The sequence below is a fragment of the Gymnodraco acuticeps genome, unplaced genomic scaffold (genome assembly GCF_902827175.1).
Source record: "Gymnodraco acuticeps unplaced genomic scaffold, fGymAcu1.1, whole genome shotgun sequence".
NCBI lineage: Eukaryota > Metazoa > Chordata > Actinopteri > Perciformes > Bathydraconidae > Gymnodraco > Gymnodraco acuticeps.
In genome coordinates, this window is record NW_022990699.1 from 1,299,719 (window position 1) to 1,323,053 (window position 23,335).

The 23,335-nt window shown below is 40.1% G+C and overlaps 3 protein-coding genes across 4 annotated transcripts; 1 reads left to right on the forward strand and 2 right to left on the reverse strand.

Annotated features, from left to right (window-relative positions):
* Positions 1-2,318: 2,318 nt before the first annotated feature.
* Positions 2,319-10,229, reverse strand: eef1g (eukaryotic translation elongation factor 1 gamma). Its single transcript, XM_034230889.1, has 10 exons — positions 10,107-10,229; positions 9,045-9,203; positions 8,196-8,259; positions 6,479-6,621; positions 5,818-5,961; positions 5,558-5,687; positions 4,750-4,948; positions 3,850-4,022; positions 3,269-3,393; positions 2,319-2,669 (listed from the first exon to the last, which is right to left on the reverse strand). The coding sequence occupies exons 1-10, from the start codon at positions 10,116-10,118 to the stop codon at positions 2,511-2,513; spliced, it is 1,308 nt and encodes a 435-aa protein (XP_034086780.1). The 5' UTR covers positions 10,119-10,229; the 3' UTR covers positions 2,319-2,510.
* Positions 10,230-10,342: 113 nt separating this feature from the next.
* On the reverse strand, positions 10,343-15,134 carry polr2gl (polymerase (RNA) II (DNA directed) polypeptide G-like). Of its 2 annotated transcripts, XM_034230892.1 has the most exons (8): positions 14,803-15,117; positions 14,391-14,500; positions 13,609-13,768; positions 13,214-13,264; positions 13,061-13,126; positions 11,102-11,173; positions 10,922-10,955; positions 10,343-10,664 (listed from the first exon to the last, which is right to left on the reverse strand). In XM_034230892.1, exons 1-8 carry the CDS (start codon positions 14,812-14,814, stop codon positions 10,651-10,653), a joined length of 519 nt encoding a protein of 172 aa, XP_034086783.1. In that variant the 5' UTR covers positions 14,815-15,117; the 3' UTR covers positions 10,343-10,650. The 2 variants fall into 2 exon arrangements, with proteins under 2 accessions (XP_034086783.1, XP_034086782.1); XM_034230891.1 differs by lacking the exons at positions 10,343-10,664; positions 10,922-10,955 and having other exon boundaries at positions 10,988-11,173; positions 14,803-15,134.
* Positions 14,987-17,793, forward strand: si:ch211-175m2.5 (uncharacterized protein LOC568697 homolog). The gene is made up of 5 exons (XM_034230890.1): positions 14,987-15,500; positions 15,580-15,720; positions 15,806-15,905; positions 16,656-16,786; positions 16,959-17,793. Exons 1-5 carry the CDS (start codon positions 15,447-15,449, stop codon positions 17,247-17,249), a joined length of 717 nt encoding a protein of 238 aa, XP_034086781.1. The 5' UTR covers positions 14,987-15,446; the 3' UTR covers positions 17,250-17,793.
* Positions 17,794-23,335: the final 5,542 nt, after the last annotated feature.

Sequence of the window (23,335 nt, forward strand, 5' to 3'; positions counted from 1 at the left end):
ACTCCTCACTGCTGCAACTGCTTTTAACAAACCCCCCCCCACCACCACCTCGTGCACGGACATAGACATATGTCCAGAGAGCAAGGAGAGAGGAAGAGAGGAAGGGAAAAGAAGTAGTGAGTGTTTGGCCCAGAGAGAGAGACCAGGGGGGATGAGGGGAAGGCTGGCAGGGCTGGAAGAGAAAATGTTGCTGTTGGCATACAACTGCGTATTGTTCTTGTGGCTGGCTTTAGTTTAGGTTTTGAACTCAGAAGTTACTAAACACAAATAAAAACAAGAAAATGGTATGGACCTAATATTGCTGACTTGTCTCAAGAAGCTTAAAACAGTGTGTGCTCACATTCATTTCATTTTTGATTGCACGATAACAAGGCTTTTGTACCTCTACTACTTCAGCCATCAAAGGGTTAGTAATCAGCAGTGTTGTAACTGCTGCAATGTTGTGGGTGAAGTTCGAGTTATTTGCTGAAGTTACAGCCCTCTTCCACCAAGATCCTCAGGATGGGTGAGTCATGTGTTCAAGGATTTGGGCGCTTCGCTGTTGTGGGAACATTTCCATTTTCTGATTTCCATGAGACCACAGAACAAACTAAAATGGCCTCCCTGATTCAACATGACTGTGGAAGATGGTTGCGCCACAATGATCCTGAATCACTAAGTAGGAAAAAATGACACATCTGACTCACAGCGGGAAGAGATTCATTTCTTGTGCGTGTTTGTGTGTGTGTGTGTGTGTGTGTGTCAGAGAGAAAAACAGGCCCACCCTAGATCTTTGCTTTAGATTTGAATATATTCAGTGTTCACATTAGCATTCTACATAGCTTACAGAACATCTCAACACTGCTATTCAAAGGGAATGTGAATTCTTAGAATATAAATGTTAATTGTTATGTGTGTTGCTCCACGTGTCCTATTTGACCTGTAGCTATAGACGACACATGACGCATCACATAAAGAAATCAGTTATAGCAGAGGTAAAAGAACTAGCCAGGTGTGGGAACAGTCAGCAAATTATCAAAACTTGATAAGGTTGTGTGATATAACCCTTGATGTGATTGGGTGTGCCCGCTTAAAACAAAGGAGATGCTTTCACAGTAATACATTAACTCTACCAGACAGAGTGAACAGCATTTGAAGCTTTTAACATTTAAGTATTAGTAACATTTTTAAAACAAAACAAGGGAGTTAGCATATATTTTAAGCTTTCAGTCTGATGGAAAAATAATGTACTCTATAAATTCAGAGAAAATAGCAATGACATCTTAGTGGTCTATTCCTCTAAATTGGAATCATTTCTTCTTTATCCATACCAACGTGCAGAAGTGGGCACCGAGAAATTGGCATTTCTGCACTTTCGTTGGGTGTGGTCAAAACTTAAAGATTTGTATATCTGGCATATTTAGTAACCCTCTAATATCGAATATATAAACTAATTAAGCTTTTTTGATATAAATGTTATGCTCCTCAGTGAAACTTGAAGGTAAAGTTTTAATCTGTTTTGATGTAAATTACCCTTTGCCCTTGTAGAAGAGAAGGTTATTAAAGTGGATGTGTTTTTTTTTTTACATTTCTTCCAGCCTACTCATAGCACCAGAAACATTGACACCCATACTTTAAAGCAGACATTTTGTTAGATTTGGCAGACCACAGCCCAGTCATTACAGCTTTACAATGACAAGTCTTTGCTGCCCCTTGCTGGAATCAGAGGGTACTGCAGCATTGGCTATACTTGTAAGTTAGTGGAGCTGCTCCTCTGGGTAGTAGTTCAAGCGATATAAATTATTCACAATTATGATGCATGCCAAGTGTATTCACACTTACATCAGAAAAATAAGTACAAATGTCTAGACTCTAGAATATTCTATAGGAAATGTCCCAGTCGTTTGACATCAAGGTAAAGCTGTGTTTCACTGACTTCTTCTGGTTAAAAGTCTCAGCTCTGATGCTTTCCAACCACACCCAGCTTTGTCATTGGGTAGGGTCATAACTGTGCAATGTTGCATCATCCAACACGGACATCATGATGGTTGAAAAACGTGTAACTGCAGACATTTTTTCACTTCTAGTTTTGAAAAGAAACATTACATTACATTATACATTACATTAATGTAATGTAATGTAATGAAAAGAAAGGTGTCACATGATACATTTTATATTGCCGTTTATAGATCATGGCCTGCCCTTCACACAATAAGTTTTACCTGTAAACATTTATAGTCACTGTTCTGGGTGGTACTCTGACGGGAAATTGGTTGGAATTAAAATATGTTTGGATAGTTTGCCATTTGAACATGAAATGAGACTCGAATCAGACCAAAGACATCAAATCCAAAAGATGGCATTGTGGAAAATGCTTTATTTTGCAGGTCAAAGAACACAAAAACAGCTTGGGGCCACTGACAATTCACTATTGTCTTTACACTGTCATTCTCGTAATAAGCACTTGGTCGCTTAGAGTCAATAGGTATTAAGTGTTGGAAAGCAGAAGCGAAGGCTGTCCCAGTGTCCTCTCACTTGAAGACCTTGCCCTGGTTGAAGGCTTTACCCACATGCTTGAAGTCTCCCTCCCAGGCAAAGTACTCCTTTACCATGGTCTTGCACTCCTCGCTGCTGGGATCAAGCTTACGCCAGTCATATGATTCGTAGTCGATTTGCCAGTCTGGAGACAGCTGGAGGGGAATTTAAAAAAAAGTTATTTGAATGCAAGTGAATCATATTCCTGTCTGACAAACTTATCGATGTACCACCATCATGATAGTTCATCAAGAGGCGAATACTTGGACCATCAAATGGTTTACACTGAGAAGCAGACTATAAAGCTATAGTATATGCTTCAACAATCTAAAGAACGCCTTGTTTTAAAAATATTTTAAGATCAGAAATGTTGTACAAGCAACATAAAGCTGTACAGACATACCAACCTACAAAATCCAATGTTTAAAGTACATTTTTGATATTGCATATCATTTGTGCCCATAGCATGAACCAGCCTACTGCTCACTGAACCAGAGGTGACTGGGATGAACATGGTCTCTAGTTTCTCTGCCCCCGTCAGATTAAGACTTTGTGCCATGAATGGACACCGCCTTGCCCAGACAGGGGCTGGTTAAGCCGTTGATCTACATCCATTTAAAGTTACGCTACAGTCAAAGTATTTTACATTGACTATACACAACTGACTGCTTTTGAACAGACAACATTTTGAGTGTGGGTATTATAAAGGGCAGGACATTTTGGAATGTATATTTGTTTCCATTGCAAAACTTACAGGGAAGACAAGTTCCTGGCCTCTGAAGAGCCAGACGCCTGAGATGGTGCTGTTGTTCTTGGTGCCAAACAAGAGGACACTGCCAAAGGCATTCTTTCTGAGTTTGTCCAGGCGCTGGAACATACCTGTTTACACAAGAGTTTCAGACATTAAACAAAAAAATAAAATCATACATACTATCAGTACCGACAAATTGAGCACTTTACTAAAGTTCATAATTTCTACACCAACTTCATGCATAAAATAGATGTGGCCAAACAAAGACCAACATTAAAAGAGTTGTAGGGAGGTTCTGTGGAAATATCAATGCCCTAAGTCTGTATAACTGTGCCCATAGCATGAACCAGCCTTTACTCACTGACAGAGTCGACTGGGATGAACATGGTCTCTAGTTCTTTCTACCCCCGTCAGATTAAGACTTTGTGCCATTACATGACACCGCCTTGCCCAGACAGGGGACATCTGTTTTTTTAAAACCACTCAACATTTATTTAAAAACACGAGGGCTCTCGGTCATCGATTCAGAATTTAACATAATGTAGGATGTACAAAAAACAAACAATAATGTTGCTGAGGCTTACCAGAGATGAGGTTGCAGCTTTTGAAGGGTTCTGCAAGCTCCTTAGCAAATTTGTACTCGCAGTACCAGATGGAGTACCCCTCAGTGTCCAAGTGCTCCCAGAAGTGGGGAATGGCTACTTTCAGGGTGTCCTCATTGGAATACTTTCTCTTGAACTCATCCATAACAAATGGGCTAAAATCAAAAAAAAGGAAAAGAAAGGTCATTGATAGCTGCTTTGTGCATGTAGGGTAGAGATAGACATGGTGTGAACATTCAGCAGGTGAAATGTATCAACTCATACACTTGTTTTGGAGTAACTCCGTTCTGTATTCAGGCACAACACTTTCCTCTTTAAAAAAAAGAGAAAAGTGACTGCCTGTTCGTTAGCTTACATTGTGAATGCCTTTCTGAAAGACATTATGGAAGGTAAGCATTTGTTAATGAAGCTCTGACTGCTGACACGGCCCAGCTCATCTTACAAGCTTCAGAACCCTAAAATCAGCTCTAAACCTTGAGGTTCAGTTTGTGCCCATAGCATGAACCAGCCTTTACTCACTGACAGAGTCGACTGGGATGAACATGGTCTCTAGTTTCTCTGCCCCCGTCAGATTAAGACTTTGTGCCATGAATGGACACCGCCTTGCCCAGACAGGGGACATCTATTTCCCCCTGAAGAATAGAGTTGCCCAACTGGTGTCAATAACTGTTACAAACCAACATAAGGTCTGCAGACCATTTCAACTCACCGATAAGCACTCGTGGAAACAATCTGCAGAGGTGATCAAATGAAATGGAAACCTGCAGACTATTGGCTTTCTATTTTACATGGGTGGCCACTGCAAAGTTTCATCTAAAACTGAAAGAAAGAAAACAAAGCAACCAAATGCTTAAGACATCAAAGTCATATAGATTGTTCTACCTCTTTGCCAAGTGTGCAAAGGGGTCCTTGGTTTTGGGCTCAGAAGCCAAAACAGCATCACAGTCGTCCATCTCCTCTTCCTCAGCCGGCTTCTTCTCTTCCTTTTTCTTCTTCTCCTGGGGCTTGGCTGCATCTTTTCCTGCCTTCTCTTTTTTAGGAGGAGTCTCTTTCTTTGGCTGCATCTCAGCAAACTTCTTGGCTGGAGAAACATGAAAACATGTTTTAAGTTAAAAAACAATGCTTACTATATGATGTAGACATTGCACCCATGTTTAAAACCTGGAGACAGACATGTCCCGTTTGATACAAAATACAGTCTTTGTTGTATTTATTTGTGCCCATAGCATGAACCAGCCTTTACTCACTGACAGAGTCGACTGGGATGAACTTGGTCTCTAGTTTCTCTGCCCCCGTCAGATTAAGACTTTGTGCCATGAATGGACACCGCCTTGCCCAGACAGGGGACATCTGTTTGTTTCTCCCCAGAAAGGAACTTCCTACCCGACTAAGAGCATGAATTGTGAATTATCGCAATACATTTGACAGTTTAGGAAAGGGGATGGGTTTCTGTCCCTAAAAAAGGCAATTGAGTATTTCCTTTGCTTTCTTGTTACACTTTAACAGCCATTGGTTGAATGACATCCGGTTTCTTGAGGCTCAATCCTTTACGCATTAGTTTGCTTACTTTGAGTACAAGTCTGGAAAATGAACAATCTGTCAAAAAAAGTGCACGTCTAATTTCATCCTTTAAACTTTGACAACAGCCAGCTTTGTGCTCAATATACACATTTCATTGTTGAGGACTTACAATCAAACTGGGCCATCTTTTCACACAGCTTTACATCTCCAAGGACTGTCTTGAACTGTGGCTGGTTGACACAGGTGACGAACCAGCGAGTCACATTAGGGTAAGGCTGACGGATAGAGGGCTCAAGCACCTACAGGGGACAGAGTGGCATGTTAGGACTTTCAGGAGAGCATCTGGACTGAAATATTTTCAAGGACACTCTTTTCTTTAAGATTTATTTCAAACGGTGTAGCTTTGTTTCTCCAGAGTGCATGTCATACCTGTTTGTAGAGCCAGAGAATGGAGCAGGCCACACTGATGTCAGCCAGGCTGATCCTCTCGCCCACCAGGAAGGTGCGCGTGTTCAGGTGGTGGTTCAGCACTGCAAGGGTCCTCTTCACATCCTCCTTGGCCTGCTCTGTGGCCTGCACAGAATCAAACCGAGGAATGAATATGCATCATCTCTGGCCAACTGAAACCAGCCCTAAGCAGGTGACATTTATTAACTTATACACTTGTCGGTTTAACTCAGTTATTTATTAATATGGCACAAAACATATTTCTGACAAGAGGAAAGTTACTGCCGTACCTTACATTTTAAGTTTTAATGAACTACAGACTACTTAAACAATCCAACTCATCTTACAAACTTCTGTACCCTAAACTCAGCTATAACTCTTTGGTTCAGTTCAGTTTGTGGCCATAGCATGAACCAGCCTTTACTCACTGACTGAGTCGACTGGGATGAACATGGTCTCTAGTTTTTCTACCCCCGTCAGATTAAGACTTTGTGCCATGACATAACACCGCCTTGCCCAGACAGGGGACATCTGTTTTAGTTGCCCAATAGGTGTCAATGACTGCTACACACCAAAATTCCACCACAGCAAGCAAACCATCATTTAAGTATTTAACTTGACCAGAAAATGCTGAGCGACCAACCTGCTTGTTGAACTGCATGATTCCCAGAGTTGGGAAGACCCATGCGCTGGCTGGTGGGATGATCTCTGAGTCAGCAAAGCTGACCCACTGCAGCACCTGGGCTGCGGCCTGGGGAGTGGCACCACGCAGGGCCTCATTGCTCACTGTGGTAGAAAGTGTACAAGAATACAAAAATGTAGATATATATATTTGTACAAATAAACATGTTGGACAGAGAGCAAACAAAGGGAAATACACATATTGAATGTTGATAAATGTACATTGTCCATTTTCTAAAAAAGGATATTGAAATGTGCAAAACATTTAAAAAATGTAAAGTCCATCACGTACGACTTGTCATTCTGCTTAAGTGTGCAGGGATCCATCTAAATCAGGGGTTCCCAACCTTTATTGCGCCAAGGACCGGCAGATACATTAAAAAAAGAATTGCAGACATTATGATAGTGACGTTCGTTCCGGTGCACGTCCGACAGCATTTAGCACTACATCGAGATTAAGATTAAACTCATTTATTTTGGGTACACCCGCATATAGGCTACCTATGGAGTTAGCCAGATGTGTGTAAATTACTGTTCATGGTCATTTGAAAACAAATGCCGGTGTCGGACAGAAACAAACAGAGCTGAGCAGAGCACGCACACACACATCATGCACCTTGGTGACCGGACATCTCCTTCATAAAACTAATAAAAGGGGGAGTAATCGGGCAGTTCGATGTGTGTGTGTGGTTAACACGTAGCAGCCTGCAGTCACTCGCTGTTCTGATGAAGGTAAACAGCGACGGCGGTGCGTCAAAGGCACAGCTCTCGGCGCGCTGGTGCTGCACTTCTCAGAGGCCGAGTATACTCCCGCTGCCTCCTGATGCCGCAGCCATTTCATGAAGTGAAGGATGTTCTATAAAACAGCTGCGGGCAGCAGATACCGTGAGAGTCCCGGACATTAATTCATAGATCAAGGCAGACTGGTTTACTCTCTTGTTTTGCCAATCCGGTGCTTAAACAAAGGCAAGGCAAGTTTATTTATATAGCACTTTTCGACACAAGGCAATTCAAAGTGCTTTACAAAAAAATTAAAGACATTAAGAAAATGGCATTTAAAATCAGTCATTGAAAAGCTAATAAAATAAACATATAGCTCTACACCCCTGGCCGACATGTCCTTAAAATGAAGTCCGAGTTTGAAATATATCTCAAATAATGTATGCACTGCCATTTCCCCACATAAACATAACAGTCTGCAATGAAACGGTTGTCTCCTGCTCCTCTTCCTACTTGGCGCACCGGTAACTTTCTCATGCGAACAAGAGGCTGAGACCTGCTGAGCCGCAGAATCCCTCGGAACATCATAAAAGCCATTTTCAACGGTTTTCTGGTGAAAGATTAACTAGGCTACTGGATGAAATTATATGACTGGTATAGGTGCGAGCATTTAACACTTAAAAAAAATATTTTTATAATTCTGCAAATATTACGATAAACTCACAGCTATTTCGCGGCCCGGCAGTAACACCGCCGCGGCCCGGTACCGGGGGTTGGGAACCCCTGATCTAAATCACACGCCAGTGCAGTAATTAACTTAATGGTTTGCCGGGTCAGACAATGAATTCCACCATAAAATGCTGCACTTGTGGGAAATAATAGTCAGCATTTATCCCGTTAAGATTCGAGGTAAACTTTGTGATGAACACACAAACTGGGTAAGATTAATAAACACTTACAGTAGTGAGCAATGGCATTACTCTCGAACAGACAGAAACCGTCATCTCCCTGGTAGGCAGGTACCTACAAGGGGGGGGGGGGGGGGGGGGAAAGGAGCAGAATTCAGGATTAATTCAACAATTGTGGCATTTTTTATCCAGAAATGCCAGCTATTAAGTGTATAGACATGTTTGATACACAACCATTGTCATTTATAGCTGCTTTGTGCATGTAGGGTAGAGATAGACATGGTGTGAACATTCAGCAGGTGAAATGTATCAACTCATACACTTGTTTTGGAGTAACTCCGTTCTGTATTCAGGCAGTCACTTTCCTCTTTTTAAAAAAAAAGAGAAAAGTGACTGCCTGTTCGTTAGCTTACATTTTGAATGCCTTTCTGAAAGACATTATGGAAGGTAAGCATTTTTGAATGAAGCTCTGACTGCTGACACGGCCCAGCTCATCTTACAAGCTTCAGAACCCTAAAATCAGCTCTAAACCTTGAGGTTCAGTTTGTGCCCATAGCATGAACCAGCCTTTACTCACTGACAGAGTCGACTGGGATGAACATGGTCTCTAGTTTCTCTGCCCCCGTCAGATTAAGACTTTGTGCCATGAATGGACACCGCCTTGCCCAGACAGGGGACATCTATTTCCCCCTGAAGAATAGAGTTGCCCAACTGGTGTCTATAACTGTTACAAACCAACATAGAAAGTCCAGCTATGAAGTGTATAGACATGTTTGATACACAACCAATAGTGTCAGTTAAACTGGTTAAAGCACTTCTCTGTGATTGCATTTTATTATTTGATAATGTTATTTAAAAGCAGCAAATTTGCAACAAAAGTGTTTTTGTTGAAACACGTACCTTGCCCAGGGGGAAGTTGTTGAGGAAGGCAAGGGTCCGGTTTGTCTGGCCGAAGGTGAAGGCAGGGGAGTTGCTGGCGACTTTGAGGCGAGCCCCGCTGTACTGGGCTGCAATTTGGGCCTTGAAGGCCCGCCAGTTCTCTGGGTATGTGTACAGAGTCTAAAAAATAAAACGAGACAACACTGCCATTAGAAAACAATTTCAAAAAGCAACCAAATTGAAGGTTCACAGTAGCATTTTCGCTAGCAGGTTAGCCTATGAAGCACAAACAGTCTCGTTGAATTGTCTCCTACGGTTTAAAAAAAATAGATAAATTGTAATAGCCCTGTAATATTGATCGATTACTAGGCCTACATTAAAAAAAAGAACCATCAGGTAAAAGAATGATGGGATAAAAGCCACACGTCGAGTTTAAGTGATATCGCACAAATGAAGGTGCCATCCAATCGAGATGATGGGCCATTTAAAATGTACAGGACAGAAATTAGGGCAGGTGAAGCCGCTGGATTGTAATACTTTGCCAGTCAACTATATCGACTAACAAGGCCAAATGCACTCAGTTAAACAATTTGAGTAAACAATTTAGCTATATTCACGTGCTTTGTAGCTTGTTTAAATGCTAACACATGCCAGCTATCAGTACCGGTAATGGAGCCGACAGTTGTTTCTACAGCTGTGGATCAAGTAGCTTTAAAAGACGTCAAAAAAAATATTGGTTACAAGTCTACAGAAAGAGGACATTAGCACCAACGTAAAGGAAAACTCCCAATGCAACACTAAGCTTTACATCCTGGAAATAGCTACGGTAACGTGGCACAAGCCTGGGCCAGAAGTTGGGCGTGAATCGCCGTGAATGCAACGTCAGGACAGCATAAGCTAACCTTAATTTGTAGGAACAATGAATGACATTTTACATAAATACCACCAATAACGTCTACCTAACGGGTTGAAAGTGATGTTTAAATCCCAAGGTAATCTTTGAGAGTGCGGATGTTGCTGATTTTTAACGGATTGACCCATGAAAGTTAAAAGAAAAACCATAAAGCTAGCCATCTTACTCACCCCTGCCGCCATCTTCAGGACGAGAGAAAGAAAGACCGAACGCTCCGGTGACGTATTTACGGCCACCAGCCGTGCGCGCCCCTGTGATTTCCGCGTTCACGTTTCGCCTCATTTGAACAAAGACGTGTCAGCATGTTATGTACCACTTGTACATAACATGCTGACACGTCTTTGTTCAAAATATAACAAGATATTACAATTCAGTGACATTTAAAACACAAAAAAGTATACAAAGATTTAACAAATAAAATATTTTATTACTCAGCGTACAAAAAAATGATAGTCCAGATAGAAATTATGAATTCTACATTAAAATTAGAGTACATTAATATTAGCCTCCGCTTCTGCATTGTATGCAGTTTTGCTATGAATTTAGCAATCATTCTCCGGGCTTTCCTTTAAATCTTACATATATTCCAATGAAAAAACAAATGAAATTATGTCAAAACTCCTGACAACATACAAATCAGTTAAGCAAAACAAATACTTTTGACCAAGAAATAACTATGACATAAAATGTCCCATGTGCTCCTTTTGAGGCGAATCAGCTGACAAGACCTGAAAGTAAAATAAAGAAGGCAAGTTCAACAATAATTTATATAAGAGAAAATAAAACATTTTTATAAGTGAAGTCATAAACAGCAAAGCCAAAATTGTTCATCACAACCAGTTACCAAATGGAACGAATACCATGTTATACTTACTACTAGTACAAATTAATCAACAATAAATAAATCTTTGCAAGGCTTTTCAATATCCTGCCGATCTAATGATGGATCAGCCACCTGTCTGACACAGTTCTTTGTAATACTTACCCAGATAATCATCCATAAGAGATCCAATTGCGAACTAAAAAACAAGAGAAAAGCATTTTTTTGTATTCAGTAAATCAACAATCACTTCATAACTTCTATAAATGAAAATCTGAGAAATAGTAAAAGAGTAAAGTAGTTTTGTTCGTGTGGCGAGGAGAAGAAAACACATAAAACACTTACAATGTCGTTCTTGTCAACCCTTGTTCCCACAATCTTCAGCCGGATCTCATCATCTTGTTGGATTACAATGTCCTTGAAACAAAAAGAAGAACAACCTTCTTTATTGCAAGTCTCAGCAACAGTTAACAGGATAGCACCATAACTGCAAACAGCACCATCACTAATTATTGCTTTTGTTCGACTCCTGATTACTTTAAAACCTCCTAAAAACCTTTAACACAACTATTATTCAAATTAACTGGACTGTGACATGTACTTATTACATTTCGTTAAAAATTGAGAAAATTGTAGAAATGTTTTCGGTATTATTGTGATTTATTTTTGTTTTAATCTCCAGGAGTGGAGTGCACCAGCTGGGCGTAAAAAAGTAGGTCTTAACTCTAACGTCGGGCTTAGCTACGTCCGACTTAGTGATTCGAATTTACACCGAGTGCACCAAGCCTGACTAGTCTCGGTCGTAGCTGCGCCTGGTCTTAAGATGCGCGTCCACGTGAATACAGGCAAAACAGTAATTGTTGCCAAGCAACACACGTCTACATAATTTAACACTCGAACTCCTCCATTCAGAGCAAGCTAAGACTTGGATAACGAAGTCATGGATAATAGAAACCAAAAGAAGAGAAAAATGACGCCCACACCCCGAAAAACAAAGAGGGATTTTACAGAGCTACAGCGTGAACTGGTGGAGAAAGAGATCGTTCGTGTGGAGGTGGAGACCACAAAACCGAGAGCGGAACATGACAAAATTGAGCTGGAGAAGGAGAAATTAAGACTCGAAATTATAATTCTTAAGAATCAGCAAAGAATCACTGAAGAAGACCATTTGTCATTCACCATTCTCTAATCATATTTGTTGTACTTGTTTTTATGTAAATTTCATGTAAATCGTTCTCAATGTTGTTATTTAATGTTTTTTGAATAAAATAGGCTACAAAACGGCCTAATGAAAATATTTGGTCACAATGGGAGCTTATTGAAATGCAATTGCAAAAAAACAGCGTTACAAATATAAAGGGCTATAGGTTGTTTATTATGTGATGGCGGGTAAGTCGTCCACCGATATCTTCACGGATGCCAGGAGGATTTTGCTGCTTCTTCTTGTGTTGGTAAGTGAATATAATTCCTAAGGCGGCGCTGGAGAGCCCGACATGCATTTGTGCGATGAACATTAATCATATCTCCTGAACAAATGATGGCTAGGACGCACTGTTTACCCAGCTGGTCTGGCCCTGTCCCCCCTATTTCGCAAATGAGGGCCTATAGGCCCCTTGTCATGTCTGCCGATATCTGGTTTTCTTATGTCTGTTTGTTTTTATCTGTGTCTATGTTGTTGTCAGTGATGTATTGTCTTAACTTTTTTAAATGCCTCTGTGATGTGCTGCAACCCATTTTCCCCTTGGGGACTAATAAACGAATACTATACTACTATACTATACTATACTATAATCATATCTCCCACAGTATTAAAGTAAAATCTGAGCGCAATCAGCACCTGCAAGGTTGGGGAGAGCGCAGCGTTTCTGTCTGATCCGTTCTGTTGTTGAGGGGAGATCTCCTCGATTAAATCAAAAAGGGCTTATCTGCCGAAATCTCTATCAGTTCACTGAATAGATGTCCAGTGGGTTTGTTCGATCAAGGACGACTCTTTCTCTTCTTAATGCCCTTTCGTTGTTAAACCTGTAAACAAGACGCACTGCCATAGTTATTTTCCTTCTTGCCTGTTTTACGTTACTATGGATACTAGTCTGTCTTTCCGATTCACGCCTGCTCCATACTAGGCGTAAAAGTTACACCCGGGCGCAACGCATACAGGGCTTAAGTCTAAGTGGTGCACAAGTCATAACTTTAGTTTGGTCTTAACCTTCGGTTCTACGTCAGACGTAGAGTTACGCCCAGCTTACGCCCAGCTGGTGCACTCCACTCCAGCTGGTACCAAGAAATAAAAATAAAAATTCTCACCTCATCAGTTGTCTTATAACAAGGAGGATTGGAGTTTGGGTCAAACTCCATTTCTGAGGGGATGGACTGCAAAAAACAAAGTTTCTCGTAAGATAAAGACAATATAAATCAAAAAGGGTGAAAGCCAAAACTATAGATGTTAAGATAACTCACATGGCGAGAGATAAAGCAGGACATGGGACCAATTTCTGTGAACAATCCAACCTGCAGGAAACAGAAAAATATAAATAACAAATAATCAATTTTATTATATTACAAATAAGACAAAAATAAAATAATGTCTGTTGTCAGCTATTCATTAGTTAATATTCAACACATCAATCACTGCAAAAGCATCTTTAACTGCTCTAGAAATTGAACGAACACGTTTAAAATACAGTTGTTGTACAATCATCTTTGTCAGTCATCTTTATATATAATATGATTTATATCCCAAAGTGTCCGAGTTTAATTGATTTAATATGTCAGCTTTACATGTCATCAAAGGATAATGTTTCAGCTCAAGAAAAACTGCATAGTGGCCATAGTAGCACTGTGTTTTCCCTCACCTTGTTAACCTGAGTGACCACAGCATCCACCACCTCCCCTTTGAATGGGCGGAACACGATGGCCTTGTATTTGACAGGGTAGAGGACAAACCCTCTCCCCGGCTGGATTACACCCGCCCCGATGTTGTCGATGGTAGTAACTGCGATGACAAAGCCATACCTAGAGGAGAGAAATACTTAAATCAATGACATGTATACTGTATGTGCACTTGGGGGAAAAAATAAAAAGTTGAAGGAGTTTTTGTATGCATGTTTAAACCAGCAAATACTGGTCCTGATGTGTTGCATTTGGCTGGTATCTCAGACTATCATTAGAATATTTTTATGACTTAATAGTTGATCCCCTATAAAGCAGATGGAAGTGATAATGTGTTTATTTCTGCCTCGTGCACTGAACACACGTACACATTAAAATGGCTGTTTTCGGTTGAACATATAAGTCAAAACGTACAGTTGTTTATCGACCATAATTCAACATTACTTAATAAGCTCAGATCATCCTTAGAATAATGTTATGACTTAATATGTTATCCCTTATAAAAGCAGATGGAAACGATCATTTGTTTATGTTAGCCTCTTGCCCTGAAAGTGTTTATAAGTTCTCTGCAATGTCTTTTAGTGCAATACTATTTAGCAACATATTTTGCACACAATAAGTGCAATATGTACCTGACATTTCAACTTTGCAGTCCAAATACAGATTCGGTGCCACTAAGCTAAGAACAAACTAAAAAGTGTTCTGAATGCAATTGTCAGCATGATTAAGACTCGGAGCTACTCACTTGCCCGTGCAGGTTCCCTCCACTTCTGTAAAAAGCTTCTGCTTCACGGTGTTGAGGAGGTTAGGGCCAAAGTACCTCGGGTGTAGTAAGATTTCATGCTCCAAAGAAATCTGAAAACAAAAAACTTCCATAGGTAGTGTCGGTTGCATAATGCAATATACATTGTACTGTATTAGATTGTTATAAAGGTGATCTTGCGGGTGCTGCCCTGGTTAATACAAGCAATAAAAGCCAATAGAAAACGTAGTGGTATTTATGCATAACTATAACATAACAACCTGTGCGGCAATGATGTGAATAAGTTGTGTTAAACTAAATGAGCTAGATGCTAAACAACGAGCTATTTACACATTCTAAACCAAACACCCTGCTATCGGTCGGCCCATACACGGAGAGTAATAAACATACTTACATGGTAAAACATGTTTGCGTTTACGCTCAAATCGTAGTCGATTAATTTGTATTGTTTTGATAAATTATCCAACCCGTTTTCTACTTTATGAATGAAAATATGTCGCTGGTTCGCGACTTTGGTTATTTCCGGTTCACGGGGTCAGGAGTGTGATTTTGTTGCCCTGGGTTTTGTCTCTCAGAAAGCATACGCTGTGGTCTCGGAATAAATAAAATCAGATAACTTCCTTAATATTCGGATGAATAGAATATGCACTTATCCCAAAATGAGTTGGTCTGTGGGATTTGTTGTCTTTAAACTGCAAAACACGCAGGTTGTTTGGTTTGGTTTTTTGCAAATGTTTTGGCTGCGTAAAACCCTGCCAGTCCTCTACACACTGACCCCTGGCGGCGAGGAGGACACACAGCAGGAGGGCGGGTACACACAGCAGGCGCGACTGAATACGGGTTCATGATTGGTTTGTTTTGCAGGACCAATAACTTCTGACATATCGGAGCAAAACAGAATACTTTTTGACAACACAACCACTGTCATGATCATATGATTCTGATACAACCCGCAACAGCCATTGCACAGGTGGCTGATATTTGGAAAGATTGATAAAAGACGGCCGGCGTCTCTCCGGCACTTTTCAGCCAGGCAACATGGCGAGTAACCTCGTCTGGAAGTTATGTCGTCCCCCTGTGTTTAGACAGCTGGTAAGTTGTCGAATAACCCTTTACTCTGCATTTATGTTTATTTTGTGTATGACTAATGTAACTCCCGCCCTACGTCCAGGCCTCTCTTCGGTCTGGAGCTGAAATCCGACATTTCTCCAGCAGCGATCCGCCACCGGAGAATATCAGCCGGTATCCAGTTCCTTACAGGAAAGACCTTCCTCATGATATAGTGGATCTTATGGAAGAAGTTGAGTCAAAGGTAGAAAAAACAACATTTAAAAAGATATAATACTGCACATGAACATGGTCCTATTCTGCTAAACCTCACGTTTCCTTCTCTGCAGGGAGGCTTTTTGCCCAATGTCTTTAAAGTCCTCTCTCATAGACCAGCAGAGTTCAGAGCCTTCTTCAGTTACTACAATGAACTAATGAACAAAGAGACAGGTTTGTTTGTGTGTCTGATCCCCAACAATCATAACAACTTATAAACATACAGTGGATGTCAACCCAGACAGCCACTGCCCATAACAATCAGGGAAGACTGTAGAGGGGAAGTATAGATCCACTCCTTTTTAAAACAGAAAAGGAGGATGTTGCTAAAGTCTTGCCCCTGATTTGGTCTTGGTGATATTTTCATTTACTGAAAGAAATAATCAAGTATGAACTTTGAATTGGTGACTAAGGAATCATGTGGATCCTGAGGGTAGACCAATTCAGTGGCCTGGATAATTACAGAGCACGCCATTTTCATGTTGGCCGACTCCACTATAGCTATTTTACTTAAACAAACCAAACTCTATTAACTCTGCACTCTGTTTGTGGTTATTTAATAAACCCTATCTGGTTTTGTTATCAAATGTGTTTAGACATATTTGCCTTTGAGCATTTATGCTTCACTTTACAATATAAATCTATCCTCAACCAGTACAACCCCAGGTGTGGTTCAATCTTTTCCCACCACCACCAACTCTACTAAACGGAACAATATAACATTATTTTGCATGTCTGTGCAGGTGTTTTTGGCATTGTGGCCACTTCCTAAATATCTTAGACCGGTTTCAAGAGGAAGCTTGCTCATACAGTATATCTAAATAAGTTGTTGACTAAAACGAGCTCTGATGCTAAGCACTGTATGTTGTTGTTGTGTGAATGTGTTATTGATTTTACATTAAAGTTTTACCAATTGTCTTCCAGGCGGATTGACCAAGGCAGACCGTGAGCTGATTGTTGTCGCTACCAGTGTCCACAACAAGTGTCTTTACTGTGTGGTATCCCACAGTGCATTGCATCGCATTTACTCTAAGAAGCCCACTCTTTCCGATCAGGTACAAATGTATTTTTACTATTTGCCTCTGCTTTGCGTGTTATAATACACAATTACTACAAACATGCATAAGGGTCGGCATTTGAATTATTCAGAGCCAAGCAATGTTTTAATGGTTAAAAAAGTTATAACATCACATGCTATTTTGAAGAAGTCTCTCCTTCCTGGTACAGGTGATTGTTAACTATGAGAATGCAGAGCTGTCTGCTCGGGAGCGGGCCATGCTAGACTTTGCGATGGCTGTGTGTCGCTGTGACACCATTACAGAGCAGCATTTCCAGTCTTTGGAGGACGTGGGCTTTGACCGTGAGGATGCGTGGGACATTTCTGCCATCACTGCTTTCTTTGCCATGTCCAACCGTCTCGCCCACCTCACCGACATGAGGCCTAACTTAGAGTTTTATAACATGGGACGTATGCCAAGGGACAAGAACAAGGACAAAGGGAATGTAAAAGGAGAGTAGTGATACAGAAAAGATACCAGATGTCAATGTATTATTTTATTTTGTTATTCTGTTTTTATGTAGATGACAAAAGAAGCATGAGAGACATAATCTGAGTTTGTTGTGAACCTCCTCGTGTGTAGATGTAGATAGGGGAGACATGGTTTTAATCAAATGATTACTGACCCTGACTTTTTGAATGTTTTGTGGCTCTGGCTGTTTCCTGATCACTTGCCATATTGTAGGTAAAAGTTAATCTTTTGCAGCAAGTTGGTCATTACATTAATCGTTTTAACCAATTCCATAGTTGTCTTTCATTCAGTTTATGTCACAAAACCTAAAACAATCACATGTCAGAATCTCATGCCAGCTCTTAATTTCCTTGTTCACTTGGTAAAATAGCTCTGTGCTAGGATGTGTTGCACATTGCATTGTTACTGTCACTATCAATAGGAGTTTGAATACGTAGCATTGTTCAAATCAATGGAAGCTTGTGTTTTAAAGTATCTATAGGCCTTTCATATTCTAAATAAACTATTTTGATAATAATATGTAAGATTTGAAATTGAGTTTCTGACTTGGTCTCCTTCTTTTGGGATTTGTAATACATCAGGAAAGTCAGTGGTGGGACAGTAAAAATGCAGTTAACACATAATATTGGTGAAGTATGTTGTAACACCAGCAGATGGCGCCACATATTTGCCTTTATCAGAATGGCTTGAATTGACACTTTATATATTAATGTGATCTTTTAGTTCATACAAACTGCACATGTTTAACATTAGCCAACACCATCTCAAATGGAGAAAAACTATTTTTATTAGAGAACTGATTTGAATTAGGATAATCATGATGGGTGCAAATCTCGTCTCATCGGTGTATTTCTAGTTTATTTCACTATAAATGTCATGAATAATTTTCCCTGATCTAATTTCTGTTACACAACATTCTCTCCCAAAGTTTATTTTCGGGCAACCTACTTTAATGCTGTGTCCCCATGCTGTCTACATCTACACTGATACGAGTCAAACATGACTCCCGGCGGCACCAGAAGATTTACTTTGTTGTGCATATGTGAGTGAATTTAAAGTTACAAACTCGCAATAGGAGCAATAATTAAAGTATTTGAAAACGACATCCCTCTCTTTGATATTTAGGACAAACTCAAACACTGTGAACAAAGATGTGATGAATGACAGTTCATAAGTAGCATGAATGATATATCTGAATAAACTTGTTTAGTCACAACATGAAAGTCAGCCTAGCTTAAAATTGCAAGGGGCTTTTCACTATTTTTAGATTCCTGTGAACGAGCAAGAGACACATTGTTAAATCATCTGAAAGCTAATCTATTGATGTTTGTTTAAATCATTTCGCTGATAGCTTCCTCCCTGTGCTTTTCATGACCTGTCGTTATAGCTTGGATTAAGTGTCATATGTCTCAGGAAGTGTTCATGCATTATTACACCCATGTCTCCCTTTAGTGTGGGTGGAACTTTCTGTAAAATAAAGAGCGGTAGCAACAGGTACTGTATATGACCCTTCACGGAGTTTGGTCCATGAATTAACAGCAATTTTCCTACAAATGTCCATATTTCAGAGCATCCCAATGCAGTAAAATGACCCAGAAATCTGGATCCATTATTAATATATATCCGATCCAAGATTCAAATCAAGTTATGTTTTGCTGATAAGCACTACAAGTGGACTCAATGCTTTGATACATGCATTTTTTGAATTGTGTATCTCTCATCTTTTTGTGTCTGTGCACAGACTCCAGACTTCCTGCAGTGAGAGTCAACCCACTTAGCTCGAGGGAAGGTGGGGGTGGGGGTCTTTGTATGCCTCTGCTGGGTGTTCAGAGCAGACTTCAGACTAAGAGTTGTTTGACAACTTTTCCATTCTAACACACTTGCAAAGGAGAGAAGTCTGAGTGGGCAGTCAAAGTGAAGAACATTATTTCATAAAAAATATTGAGGGATTCTCTGCCCCAATTCAAACTTTTCTCTTTTTTGGTAGTGGTCAAACTCTTCCTGTATCCTCAAATGTAAAGCCAACAAAAGACCCCCACCACGTCTTGAGCTGGATGTGAGGGCACAAGCTTGGAAACATGTGATGTGGTGTAAGCAGCAATTAAGTATTAAGAAGCTATCTGTGCAGGGGATATTTGAATAACAAGCATGGACATTAGTTCACATACATCTTTTACTATTTAAGAAAAAGCTGCTGCAATAAAATAAAAACAATAGTGACAATAATGAGCATCAGATATTAGGTTATTTTTTTCGTTTAACTGATATGCTCTTTTTAAACACAGGGGATGCACTCGCACTCTGTGACTCATTGAAGAGAATGCAGACGGGCTTGCGACTGAAATCTAACCAAGCGAGCACATATGGGACATTAGCAAATGGACAGACACAAGGATGAGGCCATTATCTTCTGTGTTAAGAATGAGTCAGTTTATGTTAGGAGTGTCAGAGCATGCATGTGTATACGTCTGTGAATGCACATTGTTGCGTTAATGTGTGTGTATCCATTTACGTACAGCAAAGTGTGTGCCTGTGTGTGTGTGTGTGTGTGTGTGTGTGTGTGTGTGTGTGTGTGTGTGTGTGTGTGTGTGTGTGTGTGTGTGTGTGTGTGTGTGTGTGTGTGTGTGTGTGTGTGTGTGTGTGTGTGTGTGGAATATGTTCTGTGAGCATTTGAAGCTGGGGTCATTTGCATTAATTTAAAGTGAGCAGCTACTTTTCCCTTTGCTGTGATTCAAATCCCTATAGACTCTACATCAAGGACAGAACATGCAGTCAGAACACAGCTGTGACACGAGAGGACGGAGGCAACACATCTTTGAAAATAGGTTAAATAATAAATGTCAGATTTTTGAGTGAGGGCCTCGGTTTGGAGCTGCCATTTTGTGACTGATATCCTTAATACACCAGAGTGTAATGTGAAATACATTTCATAGGTTGCACTTTTCTTTGAAGAGTCCATCTCTGTGAGACTAAGGCACAGTGATTCTAACGTTACAATGTTAAGATGTTTACAATAAGTAGTGCTAAAATGCCCATGTTTAGTAAGTATTTGACCAAGTTCACCATTTTTTAGCCCGTTAGCATTCTTATATGAGCTAATTAGCACCGGGAAAAATAGCAACAAGTTATGGAAACTGCTGCAACCAATATTATCCAGCTGAGGCTGAAAAAAAGCAGTACTTAGACACTGCTTCTCCACATGACCAAAGCTCTCTCATGACCTCTCAATCAACCAGAGAAGTGTTTCAGATTACACTGTGCAGACTGATAATCCAAATGGACATTTGCTCAGATTACTTTATGCTTGCGGATTATTGGTCATGCATCATATTTGCTGCTGGAAGAGAGAGATTCATGCTTGTGATGTTTTTTGTTTGTTTGTGCATCCTAGCTTGCTTTCTATTGGGTATTTAGGGCACACACATTTGTATGCTTGTTTGGTTATTTGCATTTATGGCTGTCTGTACCCATACAGATGCTGTAGGTTTCTGTTCTATTTTTAGGAAAATGACATATTACGATGAAAGAGCTGTCAAGGCAGCCATCAAAAAGTGTGACCTAGAGACTGTCCTCTGCGCTCTGAAACTAATGGCTTCAATAAAAGATAAACTATTGTTGAATCACTATGATGTGTTTGGTTTTGTCATTGCCAGTTTACGTTTAAAAGGCTTTATCTGCTTTATTGTTTCTCTCTCTTCAGAACGTATTCAGATTGTGCTTGAATCTATGTGAATCTATACGATACGATACGATACGATATACTTTATTGTCCCCGTAAGGAAATTCGTTCTGGGCTCCGTCCAGCAGTTCTGCATACATGTACATAATATACAAACATAGTGGACATTTAAGAGACATACACATATCATCAATCATACACCGTTTGAACAAACACAATACACGCAGACGCACATACTGACAATGGCGACCTATTGCACAACCCTTATAGCCAACATTTTAAACTAACTATTTTACTAAGAATTGTAATATTCAGAAGTCTGCTTGCTCTGCGGTTGTCCTTGAAATTTGGCAATATCATGACTTGGCAGACTATATGATATGTTTTTGCCAATGCTGTACTAATTTGTTTGTGTGTGCCATGAATATTATTATCATTTGACTCATTTAATTAATGACACCTCTTCTTTTGTTTTACTTGTGAAATTACTTGTCTCACATACAAAATTAATGTTTTGGTTCCAGCCTGCAGACAGCGCCAAGTAAACACTTCCTCCGGCCCCTAGAGGTGTGTAAGGCTCCGCTCCGTAAGGACAAACATGAGAAAGTGAGAGGAGACTGATGGATGACAGGACTCCCTGCCCAGCCAACCCTGCTGCTCTCTCATTTGGTGATGCGTCACATTAGCATTCAGGCTGTCGCTTTCTCCAACCCAATGAAATAAATCACAGCTTATTACAGTAATGAAAGTGTCACGACAACATTGATTAAATGTTGCCTTAATGAATCAATGAAACAAAAAAGCACAACATGGACGCAGAAATACAGAAAATAATACATTTAAAAAAAGAGAGAAGAGCATGACGGGACAGTATCAGACCAATGACTTCACAACAAGTTGATACAAATGAAAACAACAAAGTACGTTGTTTGTAACGGAAAGGCCCTTTAGAAAGACAGGCATTTCCCGATCCAATGCCCCTGGTAGTAGTACTAGATCATTTGCCTGCCATTTCTATAACTGTTACAAATCACTTCTGTGAAAAAACTATGGTTAAGGCTGGATGAGGTTAATTAAGAAGAAGTGTTTATTACGGGTTTGGGAACGATAATAAAGTCTCCTGGGTAAAATTAAATGTTTTTTCACCTATCCATCCAACACCCTACGCTAACTCTGTTGTTCTATAATAACATTACCTCAATACCTCCTTTGCTGAGGCTGGATGATAATTACCTTGCTTTTTGGGGCAATCATTCATGGCAATCCTTCAGAAATATAAAATCAATTACAAATTCACACCGATCAACATCAGTCTAAACCAAAGAGGGGGATCAACAGTCCTAAAAAATGCAACGACTGACATTGTCAGCCATAGGTGACTAAAAGTAAAGCATACAAATTAACGGCAAGAAAGCAGAATTTAATTAGAGCAGAAACTGATCTTACTAATAAGCAAGGAACTGTTAGGAGTTTGGCAATGTGTGAACGTGAGTTGTTTCCCCAACTCTAACACCCTAGGGAATTGTGGGATTGATTGGGACTGGAAAAATGAAAGAGGCAGCAGGAGAGGAAGTAAAGTCTCCAGAGGGGGGAATCCAGTCGCTTCGCTCTCATGACTAATACTGCTGGTCCAGCAGTTCAGCGGGCAGAGGTCATTGCCATATCGGATGGTAATAAGGTTGAGCTTCAACCAATAACTTGTTCATGACTTTCATTACTTTCCTTCCCTTTTTTGACTTGTTCATGGTTTGTATTTCAATAAATGTCCTGCAACATATCCCCTACTATAGGGGCATTATTAACCATCACATATTAGATTTAAATCTGCATTCCTAGAAAAATACATTAAAAAGTCTCTCCATATTGGTTCATAACTTTTTGATTCCCCACTAAGTATACATCAGCTGCATGCTGAGCTCAGCAGTCTGACCGTTTGACACTCAGTGAACATGCAATCTGGTGTCGCTCAGGCCCCCGCCATGCACAGTGTGTGTCAACGTGTTTATGTTGATGGTGTAAATGCATATTTGTGTTTTTGTGTGTGTGCCACACAGTCTTGCACTTTGAAGCTTTTACACTTAGGCTCTGTATGATTGAGTTTACATCGCTGGCCTGACATGAAACATCAACAGCAAACTACAACAACACTTGCTGTCATCTCAGATGCAACAGTCAGGCAGCTGAGCAGTTCTTTCTCACAGGGGGGGTTTGCTATGTAAATCAGTAGTGTTGATGAGATTGGGGAACATACAGTACATCTGTTCTCAAGACTGTAATCTAAATTTCACAATATAAGAGATAATATAAGACATGTAAAACACAAATACCAACAGATACTTTGATTATTTGTCTACATTCACAGGTCTTGCAGGACCTCAACCTGGCTGAATGTGTGA

Excerpts from the sequence above, each read along its gene's own strand:
- eef1g (XM_034230889.1), bottom strand. Across the intron at positions 8,260-9,044 it reads ACAACTTCCCCCTGGGCAAG|GTACCTGCCTACCAGGGAGA; the intron begins GTACGTGTTTCA and ends CCCCCCTTGTAG. Across the intron at positions 4,023-4,749 it reads TTTGCACACTTGGCAAAGAG|CCCATTTGTTATGGATGAGT; the intron begins GTAGAACAATCT and ends TTTTGATTTTAG.
- polr2gl (XM_034230891.1), bottom strand. Across the intron at positions 13,769-14,390 it reads GAGGGAACCTGCACGGGCAA|GTATGGCTTTGTCATCGCAG; the intron begins GTGAGTAGCTCC and ends TCTCTCCTCTAG. Across the intron at positions 13,265-13,608 it reads TGGTCACTCAGGTTAACAAG|GTTGGATTGTTCACAGAAAT; the intron begins GTGAGGGAAAAC and ends TGTTTCCTGCAG.
- si:ch211-175m2.5 (XM_034230890.1), top strand. The coding sequence starts at position 15,447 with ATGGCGAGTAACCTCGTCTGGAAGTTATGTCGTCCCCCTGTGTTTAGA. Across the intron at positions 15,501-15,579 it reads CCCCTGTGTTTAGACAGCTG|GCCTCTCTTCGGTCTGGAGC; the intron begins GTAAGTTGTCGA and ends CCCTACGTCCAG. Across the intron at positions 15,721-15,805 it reads TGGAAGAAGTTGAGTCAAAG|GGAGGCTTTTTGCCCAATGT; the intron begins GTAGAAAAAACA and ends CCTTCTCTGCAG.